Source organism: Dermacentor variabilis, unplaced genomic scaffold (assembly GCF_050947875.1).
Source record: "Dermacentor variabilis isolate Ectoservices unplaced genomic scaffold, ASM5094787v1 scaffold_14, whole genome shotgun sequence".
NCBI lineage: Eukaryota > Metazoa > Arthropoda > Arachnida > Ixodida > Ixodidae > Dermacentor > Dermacentor variabilis.
In genome coordinates this window covers 3,209,998-3,223,406 of record NW_027460302.1, presented here as the reverse complement: position 1 = coordinate 3,223,406, position 13,409 = coordinate 3,209,998, and the positions used below count along the sequence as shown (strand labels likewise).

The window sequence follows — 13,409 nt, the reverse complement described above, 5'->3', positions numbered from 1 at the left end:
TGTGAATAGAGTAATTTCGCTGGACGACCAACGGCACCCTTACGGTACGGTGTCCATGGTGCAGGCATGCTGGTGGCTCCTCCTGGGGGATAAGGAGGCATGGCCGTCCCCGATGTTGGGTACGGAGGCTGGCCCCCCACGGCCGGTGGCATCACCCCCGTCGTGGGACGGAAGAAGCCTCCGCCTGCAGCTGCACGTGGAAAATATGGAGCCAGTTTCCTTAACAGTTGCACCAACATCAACAATACACAGATTTAGCTTTCTGCAAACTTCTTACCATTTATGAATAACCAGTTTACGAAGGCCACGGGCAGCAGCAGCAAAGATAGTAGTGACAACTGGTGATGATTTGTCAAATCACAATGCGTTCAAGATATATTGTGTTGTGTCAGTATTATTGTTGAAGGAAAATTATAAAAAGACCACTTGTAACAATTATGTTGCTGCAGTTAAATGGAATATGCAAGTCACTGCAGTATTATCTTTGTGTGCTTTCTGGTCAAGTGCTATCTCACAAGATTTCCCTACCAGTCATACACCACTCTGGTAACCCAGACTTCCACAAACACTCATACATTTACAGACAAGGTAAAACTCTCATCGGCATCGAGATGGATGCCAATGACCAGCCATCAGAATTCAATGCTACAGAATTAGAGGCATGGAAACTTGGGCAAGTTGGCATGGATTCATAATTTGGGTAATGGCAACACAGAAGAAACACAAAACTTCAGAAAGCAAGACATGGTGAATTTGACAGTCGGCACTTCCGTTTAATCTTTCCACACCACCCCCATTGGGCATCGTTAGCCCGCTAACAATGGTTTGAAACATCGCTTTTGACACCTTCTGCACCACTCACGGACAGACTGCACTATTGGATGTGAAGGAGGAAAACTATATTTTTGTTTTATGAGCAGTTTGCTTTTCTTCCCCAGGTGGTGATGTTTGAATGCACTCCAAAGTTTTCACGATCGTCAAAGTAGAAAGCAAAAATGGCCGTCTGCTATCGATGGTTTGAAATACCACTCTTGAGACCTTCCGTGCCGCTGGCAGATCTCACGATTCTGCTGCACCTGTGGCTGATTGTATCGACGGATCGAGCAGCAGTGAGCTTGAGGATGCTGCCCTTTCGTCAGACTTTGACCCTGAAAGCGGCGATGACGTAAGCCAGCCCGGTGTACCAGTGAACTGTAGTGCTTGCATTTAATTTTTGTAGTAGGATACCTGTTCAAGGAAAAATTTTGATTTTTTTGGAGGTAGCGCCTATTAGACGGCCAATACATTTTGCATATCTCATAATTTATTTTTTTACATTTTTTCCCTAGAACATATAAGCGTGCCTTTACAAAACTTTGTTCAATTTTATCCCACAATCTTGATTCTGGTAATTTATATCTGTTTCATGACATACATCTCATTAATAAAGCTTTTATGCATGAAAAGTGCAATCATTCTGCTTTTTGTTTATGTATTACATAAAATATTGAGTGCTGTAGTTCCTTCAGAAAAAAAAAAAGAAAAAAGTGGCCATATCCTACAAAAAACACTTAGTTTCCCATGGTAGGGAAAGAGTTAAAGGGACACTAAAGTGAAACAAACTGTACTGTACTATTGCAGGTAGTCATTTCAAAATAATAGTTTGATTATTAGACGAGAAAATGAAGGTCGAAGTATCAGTATTTTCGCAGCAAAACCTCGACGCCGGTACATCAGTATGACGTCAGGGATTCCAAAGTATGTTTTCACATTTGGGCCACGTTGGCTGAGTAAAGGTTCCTGAAACTTGCCATGTTGAATATTTGGTTCCTTTTAAACACAATGTAGTCAATCTGTACTGCTATATAATTAAGTAGGCCGTAGAAGATGCCATTAAAATCCATGATGTCACAGCGACCAGGTGTGGGAACTTCAAGGGGGCATCGCCCACCCGTCTTTCGTTCTTGCGCTTTTTCTGGCTTACCAAGCGTCTTACCGTGGTAAGAGTGGTGTTTTTGGTGTAGTAGAGAGGCAATTTACTGATCCAGAAGAAATCATTTTTCTCTTTAATGTCCCTTTAAATGTCTTGCTTTACAACTTGTGGTTTCTCTGGGGTCCCATAACCACAAAAATGCACACTCTACATGTCCAGTGCAAGCAGGATTGGATCAAGTTAGAGGCCCCAAGATATTGGTGTAAGTGTGGTAACAGTAAGTGTAGTTCCAAATAATAGTTTCAAATAATGGTATGTCAGATTAGATCAAGCCATAATAATAATATTTGGGGTTTTACGTGCCAAAACCACTTTCTGATTATGAGGCACGCCGTAGTGGAGGACTCCGGAAATTTTGACCACCTGGGGTTCTTTAACGTGCACCTAAATCTAAGCACACGGGTGTTTTCGCATTTCGCCCCCATCGAAATGCGGCCGCCGTGGCCGGGATTCGATCCCGCGACCTCGTGCTCAGCAGCCCAACACCATAGATCAAGCCATCAGCTTGTCAACTGTGAAACTGACATTCAGTTAAATACATTCAACGCATGCTTGGGCTTAGTTGATCTGGCTTAATTCAGCCCTATTCACCTCCCCCCGCCAACATCAGCCACAAAAATCACCTTGTTCTAACATGGTCACGCATATAAAGTCATTTTGTCTGAAACATCAGCAATTGAGACAGCCTGCCAATATCACTAGCACGGTGTAAGATTATGAGAGGTGTGCAAACAGCGGCGCCTCGCCGTGCTGAGGGTGCGTCAACAACTTGCGTGTGCTTCTGCCAACGGCGGTTTATGTTCAGGGGCCGCCAGCTTGTTCTAAAGGGTGAAGCATCATCGACATCACATCATCGTTCGCGTTCGTCACATGCACTTCTATGCACTTCGAGCACTTCTATGCTTTGCGCTGGTATACATGTGTCACTTCTGCACGGTCTCTTGAGGTGCGACTTGTTTTGTGAACCTGTTCACCCATTGATTTCTCACCGTGGCAATTGAAACAAGCATGAATGAGACCAAACCAACCAAACAAGTGCGAGCTGATGATAGTATGAAATGAGTGGTTGGGCGGGTTGGCATAACACCAGTTTCCTGCGCGCACATCACTGAAGGGCTTATTGGCACAATGCGGTGGCGGGCTAGTTGGTGCGAATCCATGAATACTTTGTTTAGCGCAAAACAACAGACACAAGAAAGACGACCAGGACAAGGCGCTACTCTCAACTGAGATCATTTTATTGCGTCACTCCTTTACAGACCGCTCAAACTAGAGGAACATGCTCAGTGAGCACCATGCGCTGGAGCCACCAACACCCGATCCCAAGAGCGCACTCATGCGACAGAATCCAAGAAACCAAATTCAGCGCTGTACAAGGTTAAGGAAGGCACACTAATGCACTGTGACCCCAATGACTGAATGAAAAATGCTTCCGATAACCCTCAGGCGGTGGTGTCACGGCTCTTTTTCAATATTGTGGTATCACGAAACATGGGTTTGCACTTGCATATTTTACAAAGCTGAGCCAAATGGGAACCTGTGCCTGTTGGCATGGATCGCTCATGTTCTCTAAGGCGCTCGTTAACACAGCGGCCTTACTGCCCTACATACACTTTGCCACATGACAACGAAATCTTATAAACCACACCGACGCTGCAATCTACAAACTTCACGTGGTTCTTTTCACAATCAGGTTTTTTACTTGTTTTAGAAATACGGCTGCACAACATTGACAGTTTCTGAGAAGCGGAAAACACTACCGGAATTTGGTTTCTAGTGGCGACATTCTTGCGCGAATGGTGCCACAGAAAGCAACATGACCATTCACGAGTATGCGCTGTGCGGGCAGGATGTACCGGCTGAACTTACTGCCGCCGAAATCGCTGGGATCACTACAAATGGAAAGGACAGTGAAGGCGGTGACGACGAAAGACCTCGAGAGGTGCCGACATCAGCCACAGCAAGAAACATGCTTCGCTTGCTGCGAAATAAAGTTGAGTGCGGCGGCGGGAACAATCAGCTCGTGTGATGTGTGAAACAGCTCAAGGACACCTTCCTATGTTTAAGTGCTACCACAAAGCAGACCAGCCTTACAGTTTTCATGCACTGAATAAAATGGCAATGCCAAAAAAACGAAGCGGGTTGATATCTCTGGTATGTTTTAATTTTTTTTTCTTTGAAACCATTACAAAGAGCCAGTATAGAAAAGCTCTTGTTGAAAAGCCAGTCAGAAGCAGTGAATTTTCTAGAAAGAACGGAACTTTTTACGGCAATTTCCACAACAATGCTCGAAATTTTCCCGGTTTTTAGTACTTCGAGTTAACAACGTATTACTGTATGTTGCATTTACAGGAATGGAAGTGTCCAAGGGAGGTTTGGAGCAGCTCTGGAAGCTGCAAGTTTAGCACTTTGGAGTAGGTTTGGAGTATGAATGATTTTTTTTACAGCATTTGACAAGTGTTCTGGAGCACTGTTGTAAAGCTCAACATGAGTGAAATACAGGCAGATAAAGAACAGATGTTCTTTACTTGACTTTGCACAACACACCAAAGTTATGGAAAATCAGTTCTGCGGAAGCCCACAGGGTGAAGGAAGGTTCATGAAAGGCAAACATTCTCATTCACTCAACTGTAGCATAGAGCTACAAAAGAAACCCATATGAGTTTCTCAGAAATCACTACAGTCGAACCCGACTATATCGAACAATTTCTGGACATGATATATTTACAATGAGTATATATAGCAAAAATTACGCTTACATCGAACAAAAATAGCAGCGACTCCTGATACATTGAATGTCAAGCGGCGGAAAAGTGCCCCCAGAAGTTTGCTTTCCCTCGCAGTGACGGGGTAACCCCGCGGTGTAGCTCCATTCAACCACTCTCTCTACTATAACCGCGCTGCCTCGGATGAGCCGTCGACACCCCCTGCAAAAAATGATCCTGGCCCGTCCACAGCGCTTGCTCAGACAGCCAATAAGAAGCTCTTGTGCCCTCATCGTGCAAGATGGCGAAAGTGTGAGATGTCTCGCTGCTTTTCTGGGCCTTCTCCAGCAGTGTTGCCGTGATGAAGTGGCAGAAATCGCCTTTCGTCGTGAAGCTCGAAATAATAAATAGGGTCGAACGCGGAGAGAAGTCAGATGTCCCCACAGCATGCAAGATTCCGAGGTGCTCTCTCAGCACTATCTTGAAGAATAAAGGGGAAATTAGGGCTAAAGCGGCCAAACTCGCGATCCGGTGCCCGTGGCACCCGACGCGTACGCACGGCCGTGTACAAGTGGTTCATCCGAAATTGCTTCAGACGTGCTGGCTTCCGCGTGCTCAGTGATGAGTGTAAGTTCTGATGAATGCAATGAAGCCGTTGCCGGTGTTGCCGAAGTTTGGAGTGAGCTGTCCGAATTTGCGGAAGCTGTTGAGGAATCAACAGTGGACGAGTTTGTGAGTGCAGATGATGGTGTCGCGACCGCGGGAGTGCCCGAAAACGAAGACTACATTGCCGACATCGTACCGAGCACAAGTGAAAGTGGGCACAATGAGGAAAGCAACGACGGTCCTTTGCCCACATCCTCCGAAGTGATTGGTGCACTCGCACTATCCCGGTGCTTCTGCGCGAATGCGGAAGGTGGCGGCCTCAGCCGCTCCCGACTCCTTAGACAATGTGGAGAAGTGCATGCATCACATGCAGCGAAATTGCCCAGGCAGAAGAAAACACAAAACTATTTCATGCGAAACCAAGCTAGTTTCATCAATAAAGTGATTTTATAAATGATATGTGTTTTTATCACATCCAATCATTTAGCAGGCTTATATCAAATTATGCTCTATATCAGGGTGTCTACCAAGTTGACATTTTCAAATTCCCTGAGTTTTCCAGGTTTTCCCTGAGTGCCTTTGCAAAATTCCTTGAGCGACGCAAAACTATGTTTTATGTCAAGATGGGCTGAAACCACGTCACCCAATGCTGTCACTTTCTAGTAAGCATATGAAAAAAAAAAAACGATTTAATCCAGTTTGAATACTAAGGAGTAGTGTTTATGTTATTCAAAAAGAGAATAGAAAGGAGGGGTTAGTAATATGCACAGCAAATGTCTTCGAAAAAAAATTGCAAATCGAGTTAGAAATCCTCAAATACAAATAAAAAGGAGATGCATACAGAAGCAAACATTTTAAAATATGAGCTATTTCTATCAACTGATAGCAAGCTCAGTGGTTTGAGGCCCAAACTTTGTCACAATTGAGATTCTCTCTCAACAGTTCGTAAGTCAACCTCAACTGTCCTGACATACTCTCAGCCCACGCACAATGCCTCAGTGTTGTGTTTCACTGCTTTAAAGAGTTCATTTGGTTTGGACGAGGGACACCTGCATCTCGGCATCAGCCAACACTGTTTTTTGAGCTCTAGCTCCTTCAAAACGCCGGCAGCCCGCTGCCTTTCCCGTTCATTCCTCAATGTGTAGGTCCTTTCTGTTCCTGTCCTCCTTCCGCCACTCGTTCGCCCCATGGACCATTTGAAGCATCTTCTTGGTCACTTGCACAGTCCAATTTTTCGAACTCCATAGGGGCTGCGAAAACGCCCGAAAAATCGGCCAGTTGGAGAAAATAAATGCATGTTATTTACTGCCCTTAACCCTTTGAAGGTTTTTGCCGTACATGTACGGTGGCGGTTTTCTGTCCTGCAATGTCTTTGCCGTACAGGTACGGTTCCGACCCTCCGTTTGAAATTTCGCACCATAATTTTCTTTTATTTATTCTTTATTCATCAATTACCCCACAGCGCGTAAAGGCGTTACAGCAGGGGGGTTACAACATGGAATAAAATACATCTTCATTCACACAATGCACTTGCTTTCCAGTCAGCCTATTCCGTTGTTTAATTGTTCGAACAAAAAATGAGTTGGCATACATGTTCGCCTTGGCAGGGTACTCGAGGATTTTGCAACTATGATCAGTTCGTTTTGAAATGTAATGAGGTTTCTGTAGGTAAATTTCCCTATTAATTCCAGTTTTATTATAGTAAATCGAATAGAGAAATTTTAATCTCAGTTTATTGCGGCAGGCAGAAAGTGATTCCCATCCTAGCTCAGCCTTCATTGCAGTGCAGCTCTCCCTTCTTCCGTACCGCCCTAAGACGAACCTGGCGGCATGGTTTTGTATTTTTTTCTAGAGCGGCAATGAAGGTTACCTCCTGGGGGTCCCACACAACACAGCCATATTCTAAGAGTGGTTGAACACAAGTTGTATATGCCATATGTTTTAAATTCACATGTGAACATCGCAGGTTTCTCTGAATGAAATTCAAAGCTTTACCAGCTTTGGCTATGATACTGTCTACTTGTGGTTTCCACGAACATTCAGACGACAGTAGCACACCTAAATACTTATACGTACTGCCTTGCTTCAATAGTATATTGTTCAGATGATACCATGACTGAATTGGTTTCTTCTTTTTAGTAAATGAGAGATGTACACACTTTGTTATGTTCAAAGCCATTTTCTATTTAGTACACCAATCATGAATAAGTTATAAGTCGTTCTGAAGTTCAGTTGTATCATTGTGATGGGCAATTTTTTTGTACACAAAACAGTCATCCGCAAACAACCGTAGAAGATGAAATTCCGGCAGAGATATCATTAATGTACACCAAAAATAATAGCTGACCCAGAATGGAGCCCTGTGGGACTCCTGACGTAACATTTGCATATTCGGAACATTTTCCATTCAGTATTACACATTGCCTTCTTTGGGAAAGGTAACATTCAATCCATTTAAAAACAGTCGCATCAATGTGTAGAGTATTAAGCTTAAACAATAAGAGTGAATGTGACACCGCGTCGAAGGCTTTCCGAAAATCCAGGACCACACTGTCTACCTGTCCTCTTGCATCTATGCTGGATATTATGTCATGATAAAACTCAGCTAGTAGTGTTGACGATGCCGATGCGTGCTCAGCAGGAGGTGCTGCCACCTCTTAGCATTTACAAGATGCGTTTGAAATTGGTGCTACCTTCTTGGGGAGATAAGCTCAACTGATTGCTAGCTTCAGCGCGTCGCTCAGACTGCGGCAACGCCCCTTTGGCGGTTGCGGTTTCGCCGCGTGATCGCAACAGAGGCGCGCGAAACGCCATTTTTTTCCTTGTCGGCACTCTCTTGCAGGGCGGTGGAAGTTGATTTCTATCTTGATTGGCGCTGCTTTTAGCTTGCTTATCAGCGTCGTTCGCGACATATTCTCGCTCTCAGTGGCAATGCGCTTTCGTGGTTTCGGTTCCACCGCGTGATCGCAACGGAGGTGCGCGAAACGTGGTTTTTCCCTTTGTCGGCATGCTCTCACAGGGGCGGTGGAAGTTGATTTTTATTTTGATTAGCACTGCTCTTAGCCTGTTTATCACCACCGCTCACGAGGTATTCTCGCTCTCTGCGGCAACGCGCTTGCACGAGAGGGTGCCTCAGACCTCTGCCCAAGGCAGCCGCACGCAGAGATGTCATGTGTGCACCAACACAACTCCTCGCTCCAAGAGCACAGACATGCATTTTAGGTGTGCAGACTGTGATAAGGCGCTATGCGTAGACCCGTATTTAAAGGGGAACCACGCTTGGAAATACTATTGAACATTTTGCAGTTCTGAGTGATGCCGACACCAAAATACTGTTCCTAATTATTTTTTACTATATATTCCCGGCTTTATACATTTTGTACATTCAAGATCCGCAATAAAGTAATTTGACCACCTGGGAAAGTTTCTTTCAAAATAATTTGACCCTCAAAGGGTAAAGGGGGTATGGTAGGATACACAACCCAAAAATCGAATTTGCAATTTTGTCACAGAAAAATCGACTGCTCTATGAGGAACAAACCTGCGAAAGCACGACCTCGAGCGCCCGCTCAAAGCGGTTCAAATGTTGCGCCGAAGTGTGCCGCGTGCCCTGGCATTTAAAAATGGTGGACGGAGGCCGGTTTGTTTATCGCTGTCGTTCGCAGTTTTCTTCGTTATGCATGGTTCTTTTTTTTTTTGCTTGTGTGTGTGGTAAGTACATGATTTGTACTAAAGGATCATACATTAATTAAAAGAAAATCACACATCCACCCAATTGTACCAAGTGTCACAAAGGAATCCCACACGGTTTTCTCGAAAGAAAAGCATCGCACTTGATGAAAAATTCGTCCTGGTCCGGAGCTCGAACCCGGGACCACCACCTTTCTGGGGCAGCCGCTCTACCATCTGAGCTAACCAGGCGGCTAGCAGATGGCAGGGAGAAATCAAATTTGTTAACAACTCGAATCAAAAGTTTGACGTAATAGCCCTTTGTAGAAAAGAACTATTACGTCAAACTTTTGCTTTTGCTTATGTGGTCATGGTCGCCTCTGTTTCGAGTTTCAAATGCATTACTTGCCCAGAAGATGGCACGATTGTACAGCAAATGGAACAGAAAGAGAACTTTCAAAGGTAACTGGTCTTCTGAGCAAATGTACTCATGGACAAACACAGAACACCAATGAGTCGCTCAACCAACTCATCTAGTGCCACTGCCCTAAGAAAACTTTGTCAGTGCTTACCCATTGATGACAGCAACAATGCTGTAGCCTACCACAATGATGGTAATTCTGCATGAGCAGCTGTTAAGCTGTTCTGCAGGCCCTTGGTCCACTCCAGGTCTGTTTTGTAACATTGCCCTCGACAGGATAGACAAAGAGCGTGTTGAGAGGGCAGAATTCTATGACTCTGCTGAGAGCGAGGAAGGATGGATAAAAAGGAACACTAACCCCCATATTCAGAAATGCAACTTTAGTCAAAGCCCATGCTTGACTTGATTTAGATGACGCCTGGCGTTAACATGCCCAAAGATGCTCACTGCTTTTCCTTCGACGCGTTCACGACTGGCGTCACTTGGATCAAGTCAAGCATGGGCTTCAACTTAAGTTGCCTTTCTGAATACGGGAAAGAAGGATTTTGATGACACTTGCAAGAAAGTCAGCAGTGAAATGTATTCTCCTGGGGTATTTTGAGCATGCATAAGCTGTATTCGAACATAAAACTTCATTTTTCTCAAATTGCGTTTTTATGAACTTTTTGAATTCAATGTACCTTTCCTCAGGAAGTATTCATTACATTCCAGTGAAATTTTGTACACATGTACTACAACCAGTCATAAATATTCTGAACTAAAAAAATCTGAGATGATATGAATGATAACACTAAAAAATTTACACTGCAAGAAACCCCCCTTGTTGTTTTGTGCGAGCAGATATATAATTTTTTTTTAGGTGTGAACCCCAAAGTGGACATGATAACTCTTTAGTTCAGATATAGCCTACGGGAATTTAGAATAACACTGTGTAATATCATCACATTCCTCTGTGTGGTTGCAAAGAAAAGATACATCAAATATTTAAACACACCTAAAATTTTGGGAGTAGGCCACAGTAAATTCACACCATCTAGACACAATGTGTCTCGTGTTGTACCCAAGAGAATCTTTTGTAATCGCGTGAAATTTGATGGGAATATCTGCAGCCATTTCTAAAATATTACGTTAAAACTAACACATACCATTTACCCTACCATACCTCCTTAAGGGCTCAAACCGCCACAGGCACATTTGAAAACGCTCTGAAGGCCTGTCGGTACACGTATTAGGCATCTCGGCGCTCGTTCTGTAACAGGAGATACCGGATGGACGCATGTATAATTATATACTGTGTCCTGTGGCAATAGCCCCTTCCCACTCTTGTTATGCTTCACTGCAATACTTTTGCGTATGCTTCACCAAGTAACATTCCTGTAAAGAGGCGAAGCTGACTTTCGGGAACCGGCATTATGAGACACACCATGCTTTCCAAGCTTCTAAGCCAATCGTGAGGACCGCAAAGGCGCAGTCGGTGCCATTGCTAACAGCAGCGTATTTTTTAAATGAAAAACACGGCACCAAATGAGAAGAAGCTTAATAGCAAACGTCGAAGCAGCTAGGTCTAGCGTTGCCGCAGTGGTGGCTATGGCTGCTAGCAGATCTGCGTGCGAGAGCGCCGTTTCGAGGCGGCGAGGTAATTAAAACAGCAGCGGTGGTGGCTTTGATTAATGCTGTTTCGGACCAGCGGTCACGGCAAGAAGTCCGGGAAATCGGACGGCGAAAGGTTCTTGCGTCCTAAATTTTAGACATTCTGATACATTGACTCTATGGGGTACGTGGTGGTGCCGCGAACCCGTCCAAATTACCGGGCATCCGGAAAGACGTCAGTTGACTATGCAATGGAAACTCCTCCAGCCGAAAACAGGGTGTTAAAGACGATTCATTACGATTCCTGTCTGTTACTCAAGCCGGCATTACTGCAACTTTCGACCCTTTCAACAAAATTACCACCAATTTTCCCTGATAGAGGCACAAATTCCCTGAGCTTTCCCTGAGTTTTTCCAGACTACTCAAAATCCCTGAGAATTCCTGGTTTTCCCGGTTGGTAGACACCCTGTATATCGAACTGATAGGCATTTATTTGCGAGTTCGATACAGCCGGGTTCGACTGTATTAAGTTACACATTTGATGTACCCAACTAAATGCGGCCAAGAAAAAAAATAATCGAGGGCATTACGTGAACAGCACCCACTGTATGTTGATAGGCGTTTGTTAATGCTAGTTGTTTTTTTGTTGTTGTGCTCAATAAACTAATATTAGGTTTGATTAGCTGACATTTATTAACTTACTTATTTGATTAGGTGCCAATGCAAAAGTTACGGAGGATGTCGAGAAATGACTGATAAGATTGCATAGAGCAACCTAAACGTCTTGTGTGTTTTCTTGTTTTGGGAGGGCGCGGGAGGAATAACAGATGCGAAATTAAAAAAAAATTCCATGTGACAATCTATCTGCGCCAGTAATAGCAGCAATCTCAGATGTAAACATAGTCATCGAGTACGTTGTGCACATTACGTACATGCAAACCAGGGGTGTGGTCTTGGTAACCGTTCGGAAAGCGAACCGTTACAGTACTGCGCTACTTTGTGTTATATAAGGACTGAATAGGTGCGTTAAAAGCACGGCTGCTAGTTCACAGCACCTGTATTGACGAGGTTTCTGAAAAGATTGACGCAATCTTTGGTATGCCAAAGCATTGTCACACTCATAGCCTATATTAAAAAAAAAAGATATTGCAGGCTTTCTTCTTCATTAAAGGGCCCTTCACTAGGCCACATAGCAAATTTTGGTTATACAGTAAAACCTCGTTAAACCGTACCTGCTTGTACAGTAGTTTCATTTTAATAGTAGTAAAGTCAAATCCCCGATTCAACGGCCATTGAACATAGTGCGTTTTGTATCTGCATAAACCGTACCAGCTTATTGCGTATGTATCGGTTACAGGGTTCGTACAGGCTTTGAAGGGACAAATTCAAGGGTTTTCAAGGACTTTCAAGACCCCCAAAAGTTTTTTTCAAGGACTTATTTCAATACTCAATTTAGTACCCTTTATAGTAAAACAACTTTTTTAAAACACGCTGCAACAAATTTATTGAACTCAAAGAAAAAGACGCACTTACAGACTAGACTAGTTTAATACTAAACAAAGACAGGTCGTAACAAGCGCTCATGAAAGCTCCTGAAGCTTTCTGATTATTTCTTGCTTGATGTTTAGAAGATCTTCCGTCTTGCTTTTTGCCGTTTTCCTAAGGCAATACGACTTCACAATGTGCACGACGTTGCCTGTCTCTTCTGCTTTCTCAGCCAAGTTGTCTGCTGAAGCTGTCAGATCAGCAACGGTTGCTTGAAGTCTTGCTTTCTTTCGCTTTAAGGCATCAATTTCTTCCTCAACAAGGCGCCTTTGACTCCTTTGCTTCTTCAAGTTGCTCCTTCTTCTGCGCCTTCAGATATGCAATCCAGTCTTTGTACTCATCATGGCTATGCCACGATCGCTGGAAATTGCACTTCCCGGGCATTGCGCGCACACACAATTACGTCCATGTCTAGCGCTTGCCGAAATACACGTGCTCTGAATAAGCCAACAGGAGGCGATTAACAAGCGGTATGAGGACAGCAACTATAAAAAGTGCGCGACCGCAGCGAACAAAGAAACACAACCCGACAATATGACAACATGGAGGACGAACGCCTGAACCGGACTGGATTTTCTTGGCTTGGATCGGGAGGTAACCCTCGCTTTCAATGTGGCCAGTTGATCAACAGGCAATCGCCGAACGGCGCCAATGACTATCATCACGGAATTCAAGGGTTTTTCTGGCACCATTAAATATTTCAAGGTTTTCAAGGCCTTGAAAATCACATTTTCAAATTCAAGAGTTTTCAAGGTTTTCAAGGACCCGTGCAAACCCTGTGGTTAAGACGTAATGTTTCCACTTTTTGTCGTGCAAACACGGCGGTGCGTTATCTTCATCGGGTGGCCCGGCAGAACAACAAGCTTCAGAGATCAGAACAACGGCCTCCAAGCGCCCTGTG

The 13,409-nt window shown here is 44.1% G+C and overlaps 1 protein-coding gene across 1 annotated transcript in view; it reads right to left on the bottom strand.

The window, feature by feature from the left end:
- TSG101 (tumor susceptibility gene 101) overlaps positions 1-13,409 on the bottom strand; it is a 100,945-nt gene that overhangs the window by 67,748 nt on the left and 19,788 nt on the right. The window contains exon 6 of the mRNA XM_075677878.1: positions 44-190. Within this exon, the coding sequence (XP_075533993.1) occupies positions 44-190 (147 nt within the window). The remainder of the gene's footprint in view (positions 1-43; positions 191-13,409) is intronic.